The 27,617-nt window shown below is 36.6% G+C and overlaps 1 protein-coding gene across 6 annotated transcripts in view; it reads left to right on the plus strand.

The window, feature by feature from the left end:
* Positions 1 to 12,109, plus strand: part of LOC150107182 (uncharacterized) — a 141,700-nt gene extending 129,591 nt beyond the window's left edge. For 3 of the 6 annotated variants that reach the window (XM_090391717.1, XM_090391716.1, XM_090391718.1), the window contains exon 3: positions 6,716 to 12,109. In XM_090391717.1, the coding sequence (XP_090247843.1) occupies positions 6,716 to 11,205 (4,490 nt within the window). In that variant the 3' untranslated portion in view covers positions 11,206 to 12,109. The remainder of the gene's footprint in view (positions 1 to 6,715) is intronic. The other 3 variants (XM_090391721.1, XM_090391720.1, XM_090391719.1) reach the window with 1 other exon arrangement.
* The last annotated feature ends 15,508 nt before the right edge of the window (positions 12,110 to 27,617 follow it).

The raw sequence follows: 27,617 nt of genomic DNA on the forward strand, positions 1-27,617 counted from the left end.
GGACAAAAGATAATGGGTTTCAGTTAATGTGGAGAAATATAAAATTATGCATTTTGGGAAAAATAGATTAAAAGCCATGTATCACATTGATGGCACTGTACTCCAGGAAATAGATGAAGCTAGAGATTTAGGGGCATGGTGATAGACAGAGCTAAAGTTTAGAGAACATTCTGCTAAGGTAGCCCATAAGATTACTTGGCTATTGAAGAACACATTAACATGTAGAGATAAGGAAATTGTTATTCCTCGTTATAGGGCCTCGATATGCCCACATCTGGATTACTGTACTCAAATCTTGTCCCCTGGGTTTCTTGGGGATGAGGAAGCGGTGGAGAGGATTCAGAGGTGAGTTACCAAGATGGTGAATGGTCTGTGGAATGCTCCCCATGAACATAGATTCAAGGATTTGTGGGTTGAAAGATGCCTGATAGGAGAAAAAGACGGATATGATAGAAACATTTAAGTTGCTTAAAGGGTGTTATAGGAATGATGCAGACAAAATGTTTCAGCACTTGGCTAGAGGAAACAGAACAAGGGGGGGGGGGGGTCATCCCTGGAAGTAGAGTAAAGGTGTGGTTAGTAGGAGTGTGAAGACTAGACATTTTTTGCTTGGAGAGTTGTGAATGAGTGGAATGGGTTGCTAGAGTTAGTTGTGAGTGCTTTGTCTGTTAATGGGTTCAAGGAGAGGTGTGATAGATTGTGTGGATAGATCGAGTCTCCTGTGATGAGTCTTTGGTCTCCATGGAGGTGTCCATATTATAATAATAATTTTATATTTTGACATTGTCACAATGAATATATTATTACATTGTTAAAAGAAGTGTACCTGCTATTATAATTCTCACCATTCTCAAGTGGGATGAAGACAGTAAATTTCAGTGGTAACCCTCCTGCCTTATTATCTCCAAGAAAGATCCTACTTCATTCCCACTTATATTTGATAATCTTCCAATATTATTTCAAGATCAGTTACCCATTCTTGTGCTGACTATCACATCCAGCTTATCCTGGCACAAACATATTGCATCAATAGTCTCTAAAAAAAACTTTTTTTTTTCTCATTCCAAACACCATTTCTCTCCTCAGTTCGTAACACTTTATAAGTCCCAGATCTCACAAATCTTGGAATACTGTTCTCACATTTGGGGTGGTGCATCCAAAACCACCCTAAGAATTCTAGATAATATACAGAAGGGGTCACTTATTAGGCAATCTGCTTAATAGGTGATCCCTCTCTCAGAGATTGCCTTCATTCACTTTCCTACAGGCACTCCTCTTTTCACATTGCACCTTCTGTAGGTACTTTCTATACATTGTTCTGTTGAACTGTCTGCTTCCAATCCTCCAACTTTTCTTCTGATCGTATAAGAACCATAGCAGACACAGGTCAACATCCAAGTCAAAACATATCTGACGAACTACCTCATCATCTTCCATCATTCCATCTACTCTCTTTTCTTTGGTTGTACTTATTTTTTTCAATAAGTACAATCCTCCAACTTTTTAAGAAACGTTAATGGACTACTTCTTTCTACTTAATCATTTGCTCACACATGACATTATGCTATGGGTCTTGTAACCTTTTGTGTAGAGGATTATTATTAAGAGAGATCTCCAGGAAGTCAGGGACTCATCAAGGGAAGCCACATACTACATGCACCAGCTGTCATACTTATTCTTGAATTCATTCACACTGCTTGCACTCACAACATCTAATGGCTATCCATTCAAATCATGCACCACTCTATGAGAGAAAAATCTAGCCCTCACCCCTCCTTCTTAGTGGCATTCATTCTCTGCTTCCAAGAATGACCTCTTGTCCTTTCCCCACCCTCCATAAAATGAACAATCCCATCAATTGAAATCCTGTATGACCCTTTCAGAAGTTTATGTCTCAATCATATCACCCCTCTTTCTCCCTTTTGCTAGTGTCTGCAGTCTACAAATTATCAATCTGTCCATAATCAGTATTCCACAATTCTGATATCATTTTTAACACTTTCCTTTGTACTCTCTCCACTGTATCAGAATCACAATGGAAACCAGGAGCCCCGATCTGCGTACAATAGTCGAAGTGAGGTCTTATCAGGGCCTTATAAAGAGGCAAAATGACATCCTTATCTTTACATGTCAAAGTTCATTTCAGGATTGCAATTATCTTTTGAGTTGTATTTGCAATCGTTGCTACATGGCCCCCTGAACTTCAACTTCCTATCTACTAACATTCCAAGATCTCTAGCATAATCCCACCAATATAACATGACATTGGATATCTAATTTTGCTGAAGTGAATGACTTTACCTTTATTGACATTGAACTGACATGTATTTTCTCATGTCCACAATTCCAGCCTATTCCAGTCATTCTGCATATCAGCAGCATTCCTGATTTCCCTACCTATTTGCATCATCAGCTAATAGCTGTATGTCACTTGTCAAATCCTTCTCAATATCATTAATGTATAGATTATAAAAGGCAAAAATAAGTTAATAAGCACACAATGGAGATTTGTTCTCTGTTACCTCTTGGTGATGACTTCCAGAAGTTGACTTTTTAAATGTATATACCAATCTAGTTTGGAAAAAGTAGATAGTATCTCTGATATCTAGTCAATAGACTTGGAATTCCAGTTCCACTGAAGCACTGATGTTTTTGAATGTCTTTAGGTGGTAGATTTTTCATTGTCTTGTGTGAGACTACAACTTTGCTTGTTGGAGGTCTAAAATGATCTGGAAAAAGAACTATAGTCACTAGAGCAGACTTAAGTAATCTATCTTAGTCCATCCATGCTATAAGTTAACTCTTTGTGAGTGGGGTTGTCATCAGAAAAAAATAGTTCTTTTTCAGTTATATAATACATTCTTTAGGTTGTCCATGTGATAAGGATAAAACATTGAATCTGTGATTTTTTCTCATCATCACCATCAAATTCCTGACATGTACCCTCAAGGGGTGTACAGGATATGATAGTACTACATGAAAAATTTACATCATTACTAACTTCCTATCTACAATTTTCCTCCAAATCAGTCTGTTACTTGTCAAGACTCCACCATTATCAGATCTTATATTTCTATCGTCTAAGGCACTTTGCACCGTATCAATCCACCTATATCTTGGTCTTCCTCTGAGTCGTTTTCCTGCCAACCTGGCACAGAACACTTGTTTTGCTAATCTTTCCTCGTCCATTCTGTTCAAGTGACCATACCACCTGAGATTTGCTCTGCTAACGCATTCCTGGATGCTGACAATGTCAAGTTCTTTCCTAATATACTCGTTTTTAATATGATATTGCCATTGATGCTATCTGTTCATGCCTCTAATCTTTCTCAGGACTCTCATATCTGTGGTCTCTAGTCTTTGGTCAAGTGTTTTACTTCTGACCCAGCTCTCAGATCCATAAGTTAAAACTGGTTTGAACACTGTCTTGTATACAGCTAATTTAGTGTTCCAACTAATTTCTCTCTTATTCCATATGAATTTATTCAATTGACTTCCTACCATACCAGCTTTGTTTATTCTGTTGTCTATTTCCATATTTAATTTACCATCTAAAAATCATGCATAAGTAGCTGAAATATATTACTTGTTCCACAGGTTCCCCATTCAAAACTGTGTTTTGAATGGGGAACCTGTGTTATAGGTGAAATTTGTGAAAATAGGCAGAATCTTTGAAAATTACATTTTCAAAGATTCTACCTATTTTCATTGTCTTTGTCTTTTTATTGCTGACCTTCATACCATATCTATTACAACAGTTATTCAATTTAGTCAGGGAATCTTGCAAACTTGTAGTGGATTTATTTAGAAGTATAACATCGTCTGTCCGCATAAAGCAAAGAGCTGACATTAACATCTCCCATTCTGATATCATGTTTAATACCACTTTCCTTCATATTGTGATCCATATAGATAATGAATAACAGAGGGGATAATGTACATCCTTGTCTCACACCAGATTTAACATTAAACCACCTTCCTGTACTTCCTTCAATTCTAACTGCTGACTTGCAACTCAAATAAAGACTAACTATTGCTTGATATAATGCCCCATTGACACCATATAACTGTAGCGTATTGAATAGCTTCTCTCTTGGTACCTTGTCATATGCCTTTTCCATATTGACAAAACTTAAATACAGATCTTTGTTATATTCCCATGCTTTCTCGACTATTTGTCGTAAAGTGAAGATCTGATCCTGACAGCCTCTATTTGGCCTGAATCCAGCTTGTTCTTCACTCAGCTTTTCTTCCACAGTTCTTCTCAAATGTTTCTTAAGTATACTTGCATAAATCTTGCCAGGAACACTCAGTAGGGAAATACCTCTGTAATTCTCACATTCAGTTTTATTTCCCGTTTTATATATGGGTACTATGAGAGCTCTACTCCAATCATCGGAAATTTGTCCCTCTGTCCAGGCTTTCTGAACTATGGAGTGCAGCCACTGTAAGACTTTTATACCATGATACTTCAGCATTTCTGGTCGAATATCATCTACTCCTGCTGCCTTTCCACATTTCAAACCTTTGATGGCTTTTTCTACTTCAAGTACGGATATGTATTCCTGACTGTATGCCTGTTGAGTGTTTTTTACCACAGTGCTATATTTAGCATTGTGGTAAAAAATTTCATTTAGCTAAATTACTTCTAAAAATTGCTAAATTTTATTTAGCAATTTTTAGAAGTAATTACTCCATACTTCAAGGATATCTTTTTCTCCTGTTCGCATGTCATCTTTATCATCTCTAACTCCTTTTACAGTACACTCTTTTCTCCATTTCTAATCTTCTTCAACAACCTCCAGAATATCTTACCATCTTCTTGATATTTATTTTCTATGTTCTTGCCAAAGTCCTCCCATGACTTTTGTTTAGCTAGTTTTACACAGTCTTTAGCTTTCTTATATTTGTCTTTGTATTCTGTAAGAGCATCTTCTTGATATTTATTTTCTATGTTCTTGCCAAAGTTCTCCCATGACTTTTGTTTAGCTAGTTTTACACAGTCTTTAGCTTTCTTATATTTGTCTTTGTATTCTGTAAGAGCACAAGCTGACTTATTTGACAGGAACTTTTGATATCTTTCTTCTTTTCCTTCACTGCCTCTTTAACTTCCAGTGTCTACCATGGAGTTCTGATTTTTCTATCCTTGCAGACAACCTCACCACATGCCTCTCTTGCTGAATCAATCAGGGTTTTCTTCAAGGCTTGCCACTGAATCTCCAAGTTTGGTTCTTGTTCTCAAACTCTTTCATTTTTTTTTTTTTTCAATAATCTTTGTGTATTTTAGTCTACAGTTCACATCTGAGGGCTGCTCAACTTTTATTCGCTTTAAAACTTTCTTACATGTCATTCTTTTCAATATGAAATTCAATTTTATCCTGCTCAAGACTAAATAGTGATCACTTCCAATTTCAAATCCTCTGTACACTCTGGTGTCCTGCACCAGGGAGAAAACATCACTATCAACAATAACATAGTCAATGAGACTTTTCTTATTCCTTGTCTCTTTTCTCCATGTGAATTTGTGCACATTTTTATGTTGGAACATGGTGTTAGTAATAACCAATCAATGTCCTGAGCAGAAATCCAATAGGTATTTGCCATTATTATTAGCTTTGCTCTTTTCTCTAAATTTTCCCAAAACATTTTTGTATGTCTAACAATCACTTCCTACTCTGCTATTTAGATCCCCAATAGGACAAACTTTTCCTTTTTCCTTGTGTCAGTAGCTTTCTCTAGAGCCTCAAAAAATTCCTCCACTTCTACCTTAGTAGAGCCTTCTGTGGGACCATAGGCACAAATAAGTCTCATTGTCCAGTTCCCCATTCTAATATTTGCCCACATCACTCTACTTGAGACTGCCTGCCATTCAATAAGATTAGCCTCGTATTTAGTGTTTAATACTATGGCTACCCCTTCTTTTCCTTGATTGTCATTGCCTGAATATAACATTTTGTATTTATCAGTCAGAAAGATCTCACAAGTTTTTGTCTTTTTTGTTTCAGTCACCCCTATTATGTCGATCTGGTACTTATCTAATTCCTCAGCTAGCTCCATTTCTTTGCCATTCAGGCTTCTTATGTTGATAGTACCAATCTTTAATTCTGGTACCAATCTTTAATTGACGTTGAGTTGGGGTGTGCTTTCAGATTTGTTCCAGTAGCTGACTTTTCACTGTTCACCCTGGCGAAAACAAGGGGCCTTGTTTAACCAGGTGACGCCCAAGATGGCATGAAATTTTGTCATGTCGTACCATCATTTTGTATATTGGTTTAAGCCAGTAAGAATACAATTTGGTTGGCTAAATCCCAAATTGCCAGCCCATTCTCGTTCGTTCAGTATCCAGGTGCACCCAACAGGATGCACCACGAGGATTGGATATTAGGTCAGAAGCCCTGGTCGGTTTTCCGCATTCCTTTAAAGGTATGTGGAGGTCTCCTCTCAGTTATACAGCTTTGACCCTTAAGCACCCCATGATTTTTTTTTTATTTAAAAAAAAAAAATTTTTTTTTTCTTTATTTACAAAAAGCATTCATTATTCATGCAATCTGCAATAGTCATAAATTTACTCAAATATTGATATCACTCTTCACCCAAGTTTCAGACAAAGAAATTCCAGCAAGAAATATTAACTACACTCATACTGAATTTTATGAATTTTAGAATATTCATCTGTATAGAACTTATTATAAAATGATTTTTTTTTTTTTTTCAGGTACTTTAAGACCAAACAGTGTGCCCTCAAATGTAAATGAAGTGAAAAATTTTGATTTTGAAAACACTCCACCTATTATTGAAATGGTAAATGGTAAAAAGCACCATGTATCATCAGATGAGTCATATGATAGAATATCATCCAAAATTGTTTCATTATATAGTAAGGCATATAGTGAAACTTCTTCATTCGAATCACATTCCAAAAATCAGCTTTGTGATAAAGAGGATGAAGATAATGAAGACTTGTCTTATATTAATTCTGGTTTATGTGAAATAATTTTAACTGAAAATGAAATAAAGAAGGAGTCTGAAGTTTCTTCATGTTTAAACAATGAACCTGCACCCATTATATCTAATATTCCAGAATCAAAAAAGCATGCGGAACAATTAAATTTTGTAAAAAAAGAAAATGAATTGAAAACACCATTAATGGATTCTACTGAAATTCAGCCTTCTGTGGCATTACATACATGCAATAATTCCTTTGCAAAAACTAACAGATTTCTGATACCAAGCAGTCCTGTAATCAATGAATTGAAAATAAATAAACCATTTGTTCATCTACTTAAAAAACCATGCAATACAGGGAACAGTGACAGTAGCCCTTCTAAAAGTGATAATATTAAAGTTTCTGTATTTAAAGTTTCTGTGTTATCATTTCAAAGAGACTATGATGGTGAACCTATAACTGAAAAAAATAAAGAACAGTCATCTATTCCTACATCTCCAAGCTCACAGATAAAACCTATGTATCAAAAGGAAAGGAAGCAGAAAAATGCAGAAGAATTAAAATCATTAAAAGCATTAAAAATTATGCTCACAGCACAAAAACTAATGCACTTTTTTAAGTGTATGCAAGAAGAATGTTGTTTTACTTGTGACAGTGATAATCTTTTTAGTGATCATCAAAAAGAGCATATTGGTGAAAAAGTTCATTGTGTTTACTGCTGTATTGAATTTGATCCAGATAATTTTCTGACAGAACATATGATTAAGTTTCATGGAAAAAGAACATATCAATGCAGTCTTTGCTTTTATAGAGCTAATACTAAAGTCCATGTGCAAGTGCACCAAAGATGTCATTCAGATATAGATATTAGAAAGAAGCAGGTCTATAGTTGTAATGTTATAACCACTTTACAACCAACATGTGAACAGGCAGGAATGAAAGGTAATCATCAAGTATGGCCATATAGATGTGCAGTTGGAAGTTGCAATTTTGATTCCTATGACCCTGTAGATTTCAAACGTCACAATCAAAATGCTCATAAAGCTGTGTCTGTATTCACTTGTTATTATTGTCGGGTAGAATTTTTATCAATAGATAGGCTAATAAAGCACTATCGCTTACATGGTATTAGCAGTTTTCAATGTATGTACTGTCTCTTTGGTTCAGATGTTCGTGATGAAGTTCTTCTCCATGTGAGTAACTTTCATGCTGATCAACCATTTGAAATGTATGTACGAAGTTCTCAAAAATCAGGTATCCAAGAAGATAAAGCAATAAGTTTATCAGCACCAACAGAAATTGATAATACAGAAAAGAATAGTGATGAAAAAGAACTAGCCAAAATTACTAGGGAGGAAGAACTACATCCAACAAATAATTCTGAAATTGACAGTACCTCTAAAATAGGAGTATGTAATGAAGAAACTGCAGGTGTGGTATGCATGCCAGACATAAATATTTATAAACTGAAGGGGGACTACTATCCTGGTTTGAATAAAGAAGACATTTATAGTGATGTTGAAAGATTGGATTCAGAATTAAAGATAGATGAGAAAACTGAAAGTGATATTAATTCTTGTTCACAATGTAAAGAAGTAATATGCATTCTGCCTTACTGTAACAGAAAACAGAAGAATATTAGGCTGTATATCAATCACTTACACACGGTACATCACAGAAAGCGTGTAGTTTGCCCTTTTTGCTTTGTTGAAGTTAATTCAGATTTTAAATTCCTTATGCATCTAAAACTTCATGAACAAGTTATTTGTCCCTGTCTTGATCTCGCCTTGCTTGAAAAAAGCAATAAAAATATAAAAAAGAGAAGAAAGTACAAAAAAAAATATTCCGAGAAAGTTGCTCATACACACATTGATAACATTGAAATACTAAAATCTCCTGATATTCAGCCTGTGGAATTTCATGAGGAAGTGGCTAAAGTTGCTGTTGATACAATTGAAAGAAATCGAAAGGGGAAAAAAGCACTTCCAAAACAGCCACGAAGATATAAAAAGAAGGAAAAGTCGAATTTCTCTGAAAATAACTCTTATGCTGATAACAGTACTGATTTTGTTCAACTTGATATGGAGAGAAGCAACATTCTCCAGTCATTACCATGTTCTCAAGCTATACCTGAAAAATTTGATAACAGCAGAGATAAACATGAGCATTGTCAGAAAGCTCATTGTTGCAGAAAGGAAAGCATTTCTTCCAAATTGGTAGACACTGTTATGCAGGAACCTATGAAGAAGATTCAGCCATCATCAAAGCCTGTGGTTTTTATTTGCTGTTATTGCAGAAGGCATTATGCACATTTCCATACTTGTAAATATCATATACATCAAAGGCATTCAGATAAACCTGTCAGAATTCTGAAAAAGGAAATGCAGTACCCTGGTGATGCCACATGCTTTGCTATAGCTGACAACACAGGTGAAACTCTAAATGATAGTCATGACACTCAAATTCAAAACCTTGAAAGTTGTTTAACTATCGACTTAAAAGATACTGAATACTGCTCACCTCATAATGAAAAAACAAAAAAACGTTCTGTAAGAAACGATGAGGATAATTCCATTGGTGATGATGAAGTGGAAATAATATTACCTGATGATAATGATAAACACTATCATTATAGACTGGATGAATCTAACTTAGATATACCAGTTGAGCAGGAATCTAACAGTACAGAAAAGCATACAGAACCACATAAAAGTGACTTCCAAGACTCATACCATACCAGAGAATATATTTTACCAGATATGAAAGATGCTGAGGCTTATGATGTGAAAGTTCAGGGTGAAGCTGAAACCTGTACTGTGATAAATATTAGAGATAAGCCTAATATAAGGGATGCTGATAGAGATCCCTTTCAGCCAGAATGTACAATTGAGGAAGTTCAGCATATTCAGACTAAAAGTCAATCTGAAAAATATAAGTTCAGTGAACCAAAAGAGTTAAGATATCAGTGCAGTCATTGTTTGGAAAGAGGATCATCAGAATCAAATATGAAATTGCATTGGAAGAGACTCCATAAAGGGCAAATGTTTTTTTGGTTTTATCTTCCTGACATAGAAAATAAAGAAGAAATTCTCAATGATTTGAACAGTTATAAATGTGGTTATTGTGGATTAGGCCCTGATTTATTACGCAAACAACAAGATCATTGGAAACAGTCACACAGTAATAAAGAATTCAGAGTAAGAAGAATTCACCTTAGAAAATCTGTGAAATGTGACTATTGTGGAGTGAAGATGGCCACAGCAGACATGATTCAAGAACATTGTAGAGAAAAACATCCTAGCATACAATTTTTGGAGAATAAATCATCTACAGCAATGCTGAGTGCACCAAGTGTAGCTGTTAAAAGAACTCATCAGCATCCTCTGAAAATTAGAATGCCACAGAAAACTATCCAGCATCCAAATAAAAAGTCAGCTGTATTTACATATGAGTGCTCTAGTGGCTGTTTATGTAAAACTACTGCAAAGGGAAGTACAGATAGTATTGTTAAACCTTTGACATGTAGCTATTGTGGGCGAAAAGCAGAAAAGCTTGATCACATGATTAGTCACTGGCGTGTATTTCATTCTCATATGCCTTTCAGTTATAAAGAAAAAGATGAAATGAGAAAAGGGACAGATGCCACCAAGACTAATGGTGAAGCTTCTTTTGATAGTGAAGTAGTAGTAGACAAGTGTGCACCATTTTCTTGTTTATATTGTAGTTATGTTGGTCAGCGAGAAGATTTATTGGAAAAACACGTTTTATACAATCATGATTCTCGCTACTTTTGTGGCCACTGTCATGAAGGATTTGTATATATTTGCTATCTTAAACGTCATCATGAAGAGTCTCATCCCAATCAGAAATTGACAATTAAGCCCTGTGTTCAGTCTCCATCTTCAGCTCCAATGCTTTCAGTTGATCATTTGGCATATAGCTCAGATGAAAATGTTCTTTCTCATGATAGCACCATGAAAGATAGCCACTGTGATGAAGAAGAAAGAAAAAGAAAAAGAACTTTTAAGAATCCAGATAATATATATGGTCATCACTGTTCAAAAAAGAAATATAGTCAGCAGAGTCTTTCTCATTATGGAAAAAGGCCAGAGTGCATTGACATTAATAATTTAACAGTTTTTGTAAGTGTAGCTAAAGAATCATTTGTGAAAATGCAAGTTTCTGAACTAGCAAAGATTTATAATCTGCAACCAGTTGTCTCTGTTGTGGACTTGAAAAACTGCATAACATCCCTTTAATGTTTTGAATATTACTAAATAATGACCAATAGATGTGTTCATTTAATATTACTGTCTGTAAATAATATGTAATATAGTATTCAGCATGTCATCTTTAAACTACATAAAAGTCATTATATAAATCTGGAAAATATTTCTATCATGCCTATATTACCATAATTCAGAAATGAATGAACATACTATATTGTCATTGTAATATTTTTCACTATATTTAAATTTTAAGATACAGTAGAGTCATAATTAACCAACATGAAGTTGAGAACAGTGTTGCACATTTTTTCACCAGATTATTCACAAAGAATATATTCCTTCAAGTAATAAACACTTTTATTCATAACAATTTTGTACCTGAAATGCACATAGTTATCTTTTAATACAACCTTATGATAGTACACTGGGATTTTTATACATATTTGCATGGTTTTTATTTCATGTTCTCCACTAATTGACTACCCCATTTTCATTTAGATCAGTTAATTATGACTCCACTGTAAATGTATATAATTTTTAGGCATGTCCATATAACCTGTAAAATAAAATGCCAGAAATTATTATTTTTTTATTTTGTGTGTGTGTGTGTGTGTGTGTGTTATGGTGAAACTGGAATAAAAGATTCATTAAATATGCTCTTTTTTTGTTTGGTCAGTCTTTCTGAAATGTGAATGAGTGGAACAAATGCTGTGTGAATACTGAGAACAATATTCAAAAGCCTCATGCATTACTGATTTAATAATGAAATTTGACTAAGGTATATAAATTACAACAAATTCTGTTGTAATTTATAAAGAAATTCTGTTTTGCAGTTTAATGGTGTAATTAATTGGTGTATATGATTTATGAAATTTACATCTGTTAAGGTTCAATAATTTTAGATTTGCCATTATTGATATATTCAGTGTTTTAAAACTGACAGCACTGTAATTTTGAGGGGTAATACATAACTAAAACAATAAATACATCAAGTAAAGTAGTAAGCTTTGGAACACATTCAGATATAATCCCATATCTGTCACCACACTCTATCTCTCTCTCTCTCTCTCTCTAGTGTTAAAGTAATATGGTGTTTATGACTGGAGTTAAAATGGAAATTGCAGTTATGGGAAGTAATCCATATCTTGTGATTGGAGAATTCTAGGATCACATGTTTTACAGATTGACCAGTATCATTAAATTGCAGAAATGGAATCCTGATGTCATGAAAAATTGCTGTTTATTGAAAGATGGGGGAGGCTGAATATCTTTAAAGCAGAAAAGAAATCTGATACTGTTTGATGCGCTAAGTGCTAAATTTCAATAATTTACTCCTCTTTGTTGTGTGTTGTGGTTTGGAAAAGGGAGAAACCAGTGTGTTGGATTGTTTCAGTTGCTCATTTTTGTGTGGGTTTGGATTGCTGGCTATCACACCAATCACCTTCTTTTCTAGTAAGAAGTGTGTCTAGTTCAGATTCCTCTCCCAATTCACTGCATCATTCTGTAACTAAATCTGATTTGTTATATATCATGAATCCAGATTATCCAGGATTTTATTGGCTGCAGATAATCAATTCCATAGATTCTTGAATGTGATAGGGAAGGGGAGACATTTGGGAAATACGAATATGAATTTAGCAAGTTTACACTTTTGTTACACACTAAAAATGAATTGAAAGTTCAATACTGCATTATCTAATTTCTTAACATTTTGGATAAATTTTGTCTGATCTTGATGCTTCATACATAAAGTTAAGAAACAAAAGTTGATGGCTCAACAAATTTTAACAGATCCCAGATACAATCAAAATCCATTTAGCCAAAATAATTGTTTGATGGATGCGGCCTGGTTGGCCGAGCAGTTAGTGTATCCGCTCTCCAGCCAGAAGGCTGCAGGTTCGAATCCCGCCGTGGGCATGGATGTTTGTGATTGTCTGTGGAGATACTAGTGGTGTGGCTGGTGGTAGATGGCATTGGTGGATTGAGTGGTGAAGACGAAGAGATGAAAGACTCATCGAGGGAGGACAGTAGGTGTCCTCCCTCGATGAGGCTTTGGACTCCCTGGAGGTGTCATGTAATAATAATAATAGACACCTAAACTTAAATACGAGAGTGTGCTGGAAAGTTGTGATCGCCATGAAGGAATTGAGGTAGAACTTAGAAAGAACTCATATATATCCTAAAAGAAAAAGAACAAATTATTACAATTTGATTCAACATGGAGGTTAAAGGGTTTAAGATACATTCTTTCTTGTGTTTATATCACTTGTTTTAATATATTTTTGTTCTAGGTGATTATTAGAACTTTTCAGGCCTCCTCACCCCAATGCAAATGCGTCTAACTAAAAATAGAAAATATCATGGAATTACTGCATGATATTTTCTCTTATACTCTGTTATATTCTGTTTCCCAATATCTCCTATAATAGTATCTCTTAAAATTTAAAAATATATTCATTTGCAAAACTTAGAGGGTTGTTTGAAAAGTTTGGTAAATTTCCAATAGATGGCGACACAATTTATTCATTCATACCAGTGTTGGCATGTATCATCTTTTTTATTATGACCCCTGGCAAAATTTTAGCCACGTGCGAAGTGCAGCTCTTGTTTTGCAAACATTTAAAATGACCGTGTTTGCATTTTTCATAAAAATGGAGAAAAACAAGTTTTGTGCAGTGATAAAACACTTTTATTTGAAGAAGTGGACGGCTGCGCAGAACAAAGCCGAGTTAGATGCAGTTCAAGGGTACTCTGCACCAGCATTAAAGAATATTTATTTTTGGATAAATGAGTTTAAACGTTGTCGTAAGTTCATAGAAGATGAAGTGTGCTCCAGATGCCCGACTGAGGTCACTACAAAGGATACGATTGACAAAATCCATGATATCGTTATGGAAGACCACCGAATGAAAGTGCGTGAGATTGTAGGCATCCCAACTGAACAGGTATATAATATCCTGAACGAAAAATTGTACATGAAAAAGCAATGGTGCCATGATTGTTGAATGTCGATCAAAAATGCATACAAAAAGATATTTCAACACAGTGTTTGGCGATGTTTAATTGCAATTAGCAGGATTTTTTGCATTGATTCATGGCTGTAGATGAAACTTGGATCCACCACTACACACCGGAGTCCAAGCAGGTGAAAGAGCACTGAAAAAAGCGAAAACCGTTTTGCAGCTGTGAAGGTGATGGCCACTGTTTTTTGGGATTACCAAGGAATTATCATGATAGACTATTTAGAAAAGGGTAAGACAATAACAGGAGTCTATTATGCATCATCATTAGACTGTTTAAAAAAAGAACTGAAGAAAAAACAGCCAAGATTGGTGCACAAAAAAAATTCCTCTTTCATCAAGACAGTGTACCGTCACACTGTCATAATTGCACAAATTGAGGTTTGAATTGGTTCAACATCCACCATATTCACCGGACTTGGCCCTGTGTGACTACTACTTGTTCCCAAACTTAAACATTTGGCTCGGTGGGAAAAAATTTTCTTCGAAAAAGGCTGTCGATGACTGTTTCGCACAATTTGAAAATCCTACTTGTTAGATGGGATGAAAAAATTGGAAACTCGCTGGACCAAATGTGTAGACCTCGATAGAGAGTATGTTGAGAAATAAAGGTGATTTTTTTCCAAAAAAAATGTGTTTAACTTATTTTTTTACTAAACTTTTCAAACAAATCTTGTATTTTAAGACTCGAAATTAGACTTGCATCACAATCAGTGAAAACTCTGACAGAATTAATGCTTTATTAATAAAATATTACTAATTTAATAAAATTAATAACATAAAACTCTGACAGGATTAATACCCAAAATGTTAATGTATTAAAATGTTAATACCCAAAATGGAATTTATACACCAACCTGAAAACAGCATGTGAAAAGTTTTGTGCAGGCTCACCACTCAAACCCATAAGGCAAATGAGTGAGAATGACCAGATGCAGAATCTAGTTTCTCAAGCAAAAATATTGAACAGGCTAGTCAATTCAGGAAGTAAAGGTGGGTGGGGGCCTAAAAGGATGTTGCAGTTTCTATATATTAATGCCAGAAGTATCAGAAACAAGAGGGAGTAGTTTTTGGCATTGGTTAGTGCAACCTTGCCAATAGTTATAGGCATTAATGAGACTTTGCTAACAGCAGGTGATGTAGTTACAAGAATAGAATGTGAAAATTTAGTATTTTCAGGGAAGATAGGATGGCGGGGGGGGTATTGCTGATGATATTGGATGAACTACAGCCAAAAAGAATAGGTGGGAAGGTTCTTGTTCATTTAAAGCAGCCTGGTGTGAGATTAAGGCCAGTAAGACAAAACATACAGTTGGTTGTTGCTATAGGCCAGAAGGTTCCACAGATGATCTGGAAGACATGCATCGATAAATTAGCACAATGAGTACAGGTTGAGTGATGATTATGGGGACTTCAACTATGAAGATATAGACTGGAAGGAAGAAAGATCATATGGCAGGAAGGAAATGGAATTTATACACCTACTAAGAAATAATTACTTGAGGCAGCATGTGATGGAGGGGACTAGGAGTGCAAAGGTATTGACATGGTCATAAGATCAGAAGACCCACATTGCCTCCGATTGGTGAAAGTGACCATGCGATCTTGGAGATTGCACAACAAGAGGAATATTCTGTCAAGAAGGGGTATATGTGGAAATACAAGGCAGGTGATTATGACAAGCTTAGAAAAAAGCTTAAATCTGTGCCATGGCGTAAACACACTGCAAGGATGTTAGTAGTGCATGCGAGATAGTAAAGGATCATCTAGAGGAAACAATATTAAATTGTATACCTAAGGTAAGGAGAGTTAATCAGGAGTTGCTTGATGGATGACTAATATCATTAAGCATGAGCTGCAGAAGAAGAAAATGCTGTGGACGGTATATAAAGAGAAAGCTGACTAGGAAGGCAAAATCAGATTATAAGAAGAATCTAGCCGAGCAAGCCAAAGGAAATTCCAGAGTTCTTTTTGTTATGTGGCAAGTAAGAGGAAGATTGACCTTAATGAGTAATGATGTTGTCACAGAGTGACAGAAGCAGATAAAATAGTTGAGTGGGGTTACTGAATGACCACTTTGCAAGGGTATGTCATCCTAGTGCTTTAACATATGTGATGGACACTAATGCAGGAACATGGTAGATGAATTGGATGTTCTTAGGATATTGCAGAATCTCAATGCAAATACTGATGTGAGATTAGATGGGATATCAGCTCGGGTTTTGTGAGAACGTGCAAGGGAACCGGCATTGCCACTTGACTAGGCTGTTTAACTTAAATCTTTACTCTTGGTAGAGTTCCAAGGGAGTGGAAAGAGGAGAAAACAATTCCTTTGTGTAAAGGAGGGTCTAAGACTGCAGTAGCAAATTATAGACCAATCAGGATCTCAGGTGTAATGGTAAAAGTACTGGAAAAATTGGTCAAAAAGAGAATTCAAGAATGGGTGGATAAAAATATGATACTGTTTGAGGGGCAACATGGCTTTGTGAAGGGTTTGGGATGCCACAGTAATTTACTGTTTTTTTATAATAGAGTAACAGCAGAGATGTTATGTTGGGGAAGATTGAGGGAATGAGAAGAAGAGGAAGACCACAAAAGAGTTGGATGGATAATGTAAAAGAACTTACCCATGTGCCCATATATCAATGACTGTGCTCAAGTCTGGTTTTCTCAGAGATGAGGAAGTGGAGATTCAGAGGCTCGTGATGAAGATGGTGAGTGGTTTGTGGAATGTAGCCTATGAAAATAGGGTGTGTGGATTGCAGTATAATTTATAAAAGATAGGAGAAAAACAGGGGATATGACAGAAGCATTTAAGTTGCTTAAAGAGTTTTATAGAATTGATGAAGGAGAAATGTTTCAACACTTGGCTGGAGGGGGTCATCATTGGAAGTTAAATAAAGGTGTGATTAGTAGGAGTGTGAGAAATAAATTTTTTACTGGAATGGGTTGCCAGAGTCAGTTGTGAGTACTTTATCTGTTAATAGGTTCAAGGAGAGGTATGATAAATTGTGTGGATAGTTTATCTCTTGTGATGGTTCTTCAGAATCTATGGAGGTGCCTGTATAATAATAATTACATGAAACAATATGTTATAGAGGGGACAAGGGGTTTTAGAGTGTATATGAAAATAGTATCAGAAGATATAGCCATAACCAAGATAGATGCTGTCTCCAATTGGAGGCGGAGTGTCTACACCAGAACAAGACCATGTAGTTTTGTTCTGGAAAGTTACGAAACGTGTAATTCTTGCCAAAAAAAAAAGGATTTATGTCGGAACTATAAAGCTGGTAATTATGACAGGCTCAGGGGTTATCTTAGAGCAGTGCCATGTCTTGAGAAGCTACTAGAAAAGGATGCGAGTATTATTATTATTGTTGTTGTTGTTCCGGGAAACTCCAAGGAGTTGACAGACTCATTGAGGGAGGCCCTAACATCATGTCAAGAACAACTATTCAACATTCACACAGTATCTATCATACCTTGCCTTGAACTCATTCACGGTCGTAGCACCCACAACAGACTCTGGAAGCTTATTCCACTCATTTACCACTCTCCAAGTAAAGAACCTAGCTCTAACATTGTTGTCAACCACGCTTTGCCCAGCTTCCATGCATGGCTCCTAGTCCTCCCACCACCAGTCATATTTTCAAAAATATCTTCTGGATCAATCTTATAAAAACCCTTCAGTAATTTGAATGTCTCAATCATATCCCCTCCTTCGCCTATCGTCCAATTTCTGCAACCCACAAATCTTCAACCTATTCTCATAAGGTTCATTCCACAGACCTACTATCATCTTGGTCACTCGTCTCTGGACCCTCTCCACTTCCTCCCCATCACGAAGAAACCCTGGTGCCCATAACTGGGCACAGAAGTCTAGATGGGGTCATCAAGGCTTGATACAGAGGAACAACAACTTGATCGTCTCTGCATGTTAAAGTATTTTTCAGAAGCCAAGTGATTTGGTGAGCTGTTTTAGTTACTTTTGCAATGTGCCCCTAAACTTCAACTCCCTATCCACCAACACTCCCAAATCCCTGGCCTCATCAATCTCCTGGAGTATGGTTCCACCAATGCGATAAACTGCTGCTATTCTTTTCACCCCAAAGTGCATAACCTTACACTTTGCCACATTAAATTGACATCCATTTTTCCTAGCCCAGTCCTCCATACTATCCAAATCATCCTGTAAAATTTTGACATCCTGTGCACTCACAATTGCTCTACCCAACTTTGCATCATCAGCAAACAAGTGAACACTTCCTCTCAGATCCTTTCCAATATCATTGATGAACAAATTGAAAAGCAGTGGTCCAAGAACAGAGCCCTGTGGCACTCCACTAGTCACAAGACGTCTTTTAGACTCCACTCCTGAATAAACCACTCATTGATATCTCTCCTTCAACCACCCTCCTATCCATCTCACCAACCCTATATCTATACCCATCTGCTCCAGTTTACTGATTAGGGTTCCATGTGGTATCCTATCAAAGGCCTTGGCAAGGTCCAGTAGTATCACTGTAAACCCATTACCCCTATCCAGTTCAACCGTCACTGTGTTATAAAACGTGAGAAAGTTACTGAGGCATGATCTACCCTTCACAAAACCATGTTGTCCCCCATACAATATCCCATTTTCATCTATCCAATCCTGTATTCTTTTCTTGACTAATTTCTCTAAGACCTTGAATGATTCCTGATATGCTAATCGGCGGTAATTTACAACAGCCGTCTTGGAACCTCCTTTATGCAGTGGAACTATTTTCCCCTCTTTCCACCTGCTCGGGACTAACCCAGACCCGAGACTCAAATTAAACAAAATGGTCAAGGGTACTGACAATTCTTTAGCTGCTTCTCGTACAACACGAGCTGGTATACCATCCAATCCCACAGATGTATTGACATTGAGGTTATGCAATAGACTACTCACCTCCACTTCATTAACCACACTTCCCGTATAATCTACTGGTTTATTCGTTTCTGCAACGTCACCACCTGGATGATATACTCTTGCAAAGTGCTCACTCAGTAACTCAACTATCTCAACTGATTCAGTTACCTCCCTACCATCGGCATTCTTTAAAATCAATCTGCCATGTACATTTTTCCTTTTAGTTGCTACATATCTAAAAAACTGTTTAGGATTCTCTTTAGCCTGCATGGCCAATGTTCTTTCGTAATCCTTTTTTGCTTTTCTTACCACACTCGTCACCCTTCTGGCCTGCGCTTTATACCATTCATGTGCCTGCCGGTCACCCTTCTCCTTAAATTCCCTCCATAGTTGTTTCTTTTTTTGCAGCTCAAGCTTAATGGTGTTATTCATCCATTTAACCCCTACTTGATTTATTATTCGGACTCTAGGTATACAGTCAGCCATTGCTTCATGCAAGCACTTCTTAACTACCTCCCATGCACTATCAACTTCTAGTCCTTGCAGTTGTACATGCCATGGCACTGAACCAATCAAACTCCTAAGCTTGTCATACTTTCCAGCCCGATAATTCCACATGTACCCTGTCTTAATTGAAAATTCTACACCTTTAGCCACCTCCCAAGTTAAGACCCTATGATCACTCTCACCGATTGGTGGCAATGTGGTCATATTCATTACAGCCAAATCCTCAGATGTAATTACTAGGTCAAGCACTCTCTGACCCCTAGTATTTTCCATTACATGCTGTCGCAGATAGTTATCCCTTAATAACCGCATAAAATCCAGTTCCTTCCTTCCGTGTGTCCTCTCCTCACTCCAATCAATGTGACCATAGTTGAAATCTCCCATAATAATCACCCTCCTTCCACCCATTTCTTCTATTTGCTTGTGCATACTGTCACCACCATCTTTTCCATCACCTGGTCTATAGCAGCACCCAATTGTATATTTAGTTCTGCTAGCCACAATCTCACACCAAATGGCCTCAAATGTGCTCTTTTCTCTATCCTGCAATTCAACTTCTATTCTCCTTGGCTGGAGCTCATCAGCTATCATCAACAATACTCCTCCCCCCATTTTATTCTCTCTGTCATTCCTGAACACACTATACCCATCACATTCAATCCCACTAGTTATATCATCTACAGTCAGCCATGTTTCACTAATACCTATAACCTGTTGTCTGGAAGTGCCAACCATGGCCAAAAACTCTTCCTTCTTGTTCCTAATACTCCTAGTATTAGTGTACATGAATTTAAGACCCCCATTAGCCCCAACCCTACCTTGATGCCTTATATTAACTATCCCACTCAGATTTGTTGTCCTTATTTGCTCTGGCATATTATATTAATTCTTACATTCAACTGCCTCCATAAGGACTGTATATCTACTCCCCCCCCCCCCTTAACAAATCTAGTTTCCCTGAATTTGCACATCCACTACATTCAGCAACACTTTCTCAAGTCTTCTTACACCGTAACCATTCAAATGCAAGCCATCCATCTTATATAGATCCTTTCGTCCATCAAACTCACTCCACACATCCACAAATTCCACACCACTCGTCATACATAACCCACGCATAAAGTCATTCGCAATTATGGCCCTCCTTTTAAACATTTCACTGTCATACCGTGGCAAAAGACTAATCATTCTAACTCTCTCTCACTCTTTTCTTTTGCTACCTCAAACAATTCATTCAGGTCTTCTATCATTTCCATTTTATCTCCTTTCAAATCATTCGTACCTGCCACAACAATCATTTCTTTCACCCTTTCCTTTTGCTCTCTAATAGACTCAGTTACGTCCTTTATGGTCGCACCAGGTTGGTACGATTTTGTCAAATCCTCTACTAACACACCTCGTACTAACGAGTCTCCATACAGCACTCTATCCTTCATTTTGTTCATGTTCACATTCATACGTCTATTTTTCCTGTCATACCTTTTATTATTGGTTGGTTCATTCAGTCTACTTTTGTTCATGCACTCTAGCTGCTGTTTTGCTCTTTCTATCGCACTATTCAACAACGCGATCTCACTCAATGCATCTATCTCATCTTTTTTATTCTCTGAGAAACCATTTATACTATCATTCACACTTTCTACATTCACACTCTCACAATTTTCATGTACAACCTTGCCGTTTCTTGTCATATCCCTATTTCCTTCATTCTGAAGGTTGACAAAAATATCACACTCACAATCCGAAATACACTTCAATTCCTCATTCTCCCTACATTTTCTACACACACATTCAATCCTTTATTATCATCTAACCACACTCCGACCGCACTCCGCAAAGCATACATTTCACAGCTAGTACACTGACTCATTTCTTTTATACTACCGTTCTTTGATAAGGATGGCGAACCATCATTACTGGCCGCCAATTTCCTTCGCACAGGTGCCATACTTATTTGCAACGTGTTTTGTCAAATTATACGTTATAACACACCAAAAACAGAAGCACTAAAATACGCAAGGCAAACAAAACGAAACTACACGATATTAAGTAATTTGTATCGATAACTGAAAATGATACTTATCTTATCTTGAGCTTGCACGAACACTACACATTACGAATTCATCTAGCGGCGACTTCCCGCCATACATTATGTTATAAAACACTTTAGTACACTAACCACGCTAATAAAGCTCCAATAATATACCAAAATTACTTAAGTCCATTACATTGAATCCAAAACATCAATAAATCAACAAAAATCACAAATCTCTCAGGAGCTCTCCGATAGCCAAGAGTAGTGCATGGGAAGTGGTCATTTGAGAGAAGCAGTATCAGATGCATACTCAAAGTAAGGAGGACACACCAAGGTGATCAGCATACTCATGAGCAGTACAAAGTGCAAGCAAGAACAGTGACTAGTTTGGTAAAAAGGCCAAATCAGATTAAGAGAGAAAATTAGCTAATGAGGGAAAAGTAAACCCAAAAGAGTTGTTTCATTATGTAGCATGTAAAAGGAAAAATGACTATGGTAGGATTACTTTAGACTCTAAAGTAACCCTACCATAGTCATTTTTCCTTGGGTGCCCCTTTTAAACCCATTTCTGTAAATTCTTTCCCTTATATCGACACTTTTGTTCAGTGCCTATCTTAATGTAAAGTAGTGGAAATGAGGCCATTTCTGCCATTACTGATTATTTTTCATGTACCCCTGAACAGTCCAGCATATACCCCTGTTGGGAATCGATGCTTTAGACCAGGCGTGGCTAACTTCGTTCTATACGAGGGCCAATATATGATGAGTGGTATCGTCATGGGCCGCACATTTTTAGACAGAACTTAAATAAAAATAAACTCTGCATTTTTTCAAGGCAATAGTTATATGTATTGAATTACTATATTTGTTAAATCATTTTACTACTGGGAGAACAATATAAAATACTTGATTGATTTAAATATAAGATTGTTAAATTAAATTTAATTACATATTTCTTTTTTTTTTTTTTTACATGTAACACATGTTGTATGTTTTATATACAACAAACGATGCCAAGAGTGAGCTTTTTTGTATTGATGTTGGTTTAGTAAAAATAGATTTATGAGCACTAACCTTTCTCTTCAAATTACGTACAGTTTTAGTACGTACTTGTCCAACGTATTGTTGGTATTTAGCGGCATGGTGCTGTATGTAGTGGCATTTGAGGTTATATTCATTGTGCACAGACAATACTTGCAAACACACAAGGCACTGTGGTTTATTGTCATTATTGTTTATAAACAGAAACTTATTTTCCCATTTCTCCTGAAATGACCTGTTTTCTTCACAGATCTTACGTTTCTTACTCATAGTACACAAAGGCTGAAGTAACTGACCAGGGGACACAAACTGCAACAATAACACTGTTAACTGTGAACCTGGGTCTCTGAAACCGATCACTGTAACCAGAGCAGAGCAAGTGACTTTCAATAATGCGTTACTCTGGAGTGTATGAAATCTACCACTCCCACTACTACAACTTGCACAGAGCAGTAGATTTTATAAATTGAGTAATCATTTTAAAGCAATTGATTCTGTGTTGAGAATATAAATTGTTTCCATCATCAGAAATAATGAATATAACTAGTATATCAATCAGAAAACCTGCAGTCGAAACTAATAACTAAATTGATAATACATATAATTTAATATAGTTTTTATCCTGCAGCGGGCAGCACAAAATCACGTTACGGGCCACATGCAGCCTGCAGGCCTGCTGTTGGCCACCTATGCTTTAGACAATGCTCATGTTAGGCAGGTGACAGAGGTGGAAGAAATAATTGAGTTGCTGAGTGAAAATTTTGCAAAGGTGTATCGTCATGGTGGAGATTTTTCAGTTGTTAATGTGCCAGATGCACATATCAAAATTGAGGTAGATGAACAGGTGTTCAGCATATTGAAAAATATGAGTGTGAACACAACAGTGGTACTGGATGGCATTTCAGCCTTTGTACTATGTGAATGTGCAAGAGAATTGGCATTGCCTTTGCAAAAGTTGGTAAGTCTCAGCTCTGACAGGGTTCCAAGAGAGTGAAATCAGGGTAAGATAGTTCCATTGTATAAAGGTTTCCCCAAGACGGGCAGCAAACTACAGACCAATTAATATATCAGGAGTGGTTAAAGTATTGGAAAAGTTGGTTAAAGGTAAAATCTAACAGTGGGTGGATCGGGATGCAATACTCTATATAGGCAGCATGCCATTGTTGAGGGTAGGTCCTGGCTTAGTAAAGTGATAGTGGAATTGAATAAAGGAAGTGGTTACACCATGTTATTCCCAGACTTTGCAAAGGCATTTTACAGCATACCACATGGAAAAACTATTATAAAAGTTGGAGCAAATGAATATGAAGCTAGTAGCATGGATAAGGGAGGGACAGACAGACATCAAAGAGTAATATAAGGTGGAGTGGAATCTAGAATAATGAGGGTGACTAGTGGAGTACCTCAGGGTCGGTACTGGGGCCACTGCTCTTTAATTTGTATATCAATAATATAGGGAAAGAATTAAGGGGGAGGGGGATATTCAGTTGTTTGCAGATGATGCAAAACTGTTGAGAAAAAAAATAGTTGATAAAAATGTACAATACCTGCAGTATAATTTAAATATGTTGGCATTGTGGGCAAAGGATAAATGATGGCCACTTTAATGTTGCAAAATTGCACCTTGGGTTGAAAAGGTTGCATATGGTGTATCATAGTGATGGTACTGGATTGCAAGAAAGTTATCAGGCTAGTAACTTGGGGATAATGCTGGACAGAGAGTTGAAGTTCAGAGGGCATATTGCAAAGATCGGTAAAATAGGTCAAAGGATAACTTGGATGTTGGAAAACACGCTAACAAGTAAAGTTAGGTCAGTTATTATCCCTCTTTATGAGGCCATGATTTGGCTTTGTCTTGACTATTGTGCACTGATTTGATCACCTGGATTTCTTGGGGATCAGGAGGTAGTAGAGAATTCAGAGATGAATGACAAGTCTGGGAATGCTCTCTATGAGGATAGGTTGAAGATGTGTGGGTTACAAAGTTTGGTTGATAGACAGAAAAGAGGGGACATGACATGATAGAAAGGGATTTTATAAAATTGATGCATAGGAAATTTTTTAATATATTACTAACAGTCAGAAAACTAGAGCCATCCGTGGAAGTTGTGTAAGAGTGTGGTTTGTAGGGTCATATGGACCAGATTTTGTGCATTGACAGTGGCAAATGAATGGAATGAACTGCCAGAATTAGTTGAGTTCCCTGAGAGGACATGAGTGAATGAGTTTAAGGAGAGGTATGGCAGGTTTTGTGTGTATAATAATTTGGGTCTCCAGCAATATGTCTCTGACTCCATGGAGACACCGTATAATAATAACTGAAGGATGCAGCATTATATTTTAAAAAATTGGGAGAGAACACTATTCCTTGCCATTTATATATATATAAATATCAAGACTATTGATAATATCAGTGACATAAGACCATGAATAGCTTCATGTAATGCTCAAGCAATTTCATCCAGTGTAACACAGAATTCTCCTTATAAAGAAAGGGGAAAAAACTACACGTTGCAGATGATGCTCACTATAGAGAATTGTTTGCTGTATGAATTTTCTTAAGAATAGCATTGCCTATGGGTCTTCAGTTGATATTTTTCTGGTAGTTTGTTATTGTTGGAAGTTTTTTTTTTACTTGGTTAGACTATAATAAACTTAGTTTAATCCTTTATCCAAGTGTAAGCAAACAAAGTTTGCACCTGAAGTATCTTCAGGACTGAGGCAACCCGTGGTAAAGATGGACAGAGCTCTATTCACTCCTTATCTTAGTATCTCCTTGCAGGCATGTATAATGCTATGCATTAAGGGAAGGGGCCACTACTACCCAGACTGGTTTCGGCCTTTATCGAGGTCTCATCAGTGGGAGCCAGACCCAGTGGTGGTGATACCAAGGTGGAAGCAATGGAGAAGTCCATTAAGGGAAGGGTAGTGGCACTTTTCTTAATGCATAGTATTATACATGTCTGCAAGGAGATGTGCTTTGCATTATTGGAGATACTAAGATAAGGAGTGAATAGAACTCGGTCCACCTTTACCACGAGTTGCCTCAGTCCTGAAGATACTTAAGGCGCAAACTTTGTTTGCTTACACTTGGATAAACGATTAAACTAAGTTTGTTATTATGTGACAACACCAATGACTCTAAACCACACAACTCACAATTTACACTACTTCATCCAGCCCACTAGTGCTATTTTTATTACTTGTATGTGGTGTGAAAAATACATGTTTCCTGGAGAAACTGTTACTTCCATATAAGATTAGCTAAGTCACCTTCACTTAAAAAAAGACCATATTAAAAGATTCCTTTCATGAAGAGAATCTAACAGGTCTTTTCTAATTTGTTTTAATGGTATGTGCCTTTGCGAGAGTATGCTGTATCGTACAAACAGTACCGTTGACAGGGTGTAGCATAGAGGCAGCCTGCCTCATGGTGTGGCTTAATAAGGGTACTCGTTCAGCCATATTGCGATAGGCACTATTGCTACATTGTAGCAAGTGTGGAAAGAAATGTTTACAAGCTTAAACTGATTAAAAATTATTTGCGAACAGCAATGACCCAAGATCGATATAGTCTAGCAACTATATCGATAGAATCGGACAAGTGGCTGAATTTCCAGTTTTTAGCTAGCCACAGATACCAGTGACACAGAAGCGGTTTTTAGAAGGAGAAACAAGATAATAACAATCATCCTGAGACACTACTTTTGTCAATAAATTCTTAAGACAAACCTTAGAATACACTTTGAATTCATTTAACACTTTCTCATTTATATCCATATCAGTTTTGCTGTTGACTTTGCAGAAGGACCGTATTGTCAGTTATTGATGTTAGATCCATACACAAAAGTTTGGTTGATTAACCTATATATAATGTATGAAAAGTGGTTTGAATAAGGAACTTTTTCACATTAGATTTGAAGGTCTGTGCTGTGCTTTATATTCCTTGGGAAACACGAGAGGAGGCAGTTCCAGAGTGCGGTAACAGCAGGAATTTAAGAGAAGAAGAAACTTATGTGGGCTGGGGCTGTGAAGGGGTGTTGGGTGGTAGCTGTGCATTTCCTTAGATTTGTTAGATAAGGAGAAATTATGCTAGTTGTGATGAAAATTTGCCATGAAAATATTTATAGTAGAAGATACATGTAGACTAAATGCCTATATGAAAGCAGTTAGAGAAAGTTGGTCAGAGATGGATTATTAATCAGAATTTGATCGTCGGTACTGCAACAAGTATTTTTAGGGAACTCATGGGGACACTGTCACAAGTATATGAGCAGTGCTTGATGGATTTCTCATTTGTATAGGGCAGTGTTTCTCAATCTTTCTAAGACCGAGGACCACTAAAACGCCTAAAACAATTCTAAGTTATGTAATTTTTTAAAATGTATGTACATATTACATTTACATACAACAATTACATATTTCATAAACATAAACATTTACAAATACATATGTAAACATAATTAAGCTAGAAGTAAACGATTAAAAATGTATCAGTTTCCAATTTTACTCTGGGCAAATGAATGGGTATGTTAGTGCCGTCTCACTGAAACCCCCATTCATCTTCCCACAGTAACTTTGATATTTTATATGAATCCCCATTCATCTGCCCACACTCATTAAGCTCACCCCACGACAACATTTTTAGTGCCGTTGGTACCATGGGCAAATGAACGGAGAATGTCAGCGCCATCCCGCTGATACCTTCATTCATCTTCCCACAACGACGTTTACCTTTAATCCACATTCATCTACCCATAGCAACTTTTATATTTTATATGTAATCCCCATTCCTATGAAGCTAGCCCCAACTTTTATCTTCACGCACTCTCTGATTCGACCTACGACATGTAAACTGTTCCATTCACTAAGTGCGTTGTTAGACAAGGGAAAAATGTTGTTCTTATCTTACTCCATAATACTGAATACGAATTTGACATCCCTT

The sequence above is a fragment of the Typopeltis vanoorti genome, chromosome 4, assembly GCF_054136105.1.
Source record: "Typopeltis vanoorti isolate ZY-2024b chromosome 4, IOZ_Tvanoo_1.0, whole genome shotgun sequence".
Taxonomy (NCBI): domain Eukaryota; kingdom Metazoa; phylum Arthropoda; class Arachnida; order Uropygi; family Thelyphonidae; genus Typopeltis; species Typopeltis vanoorti.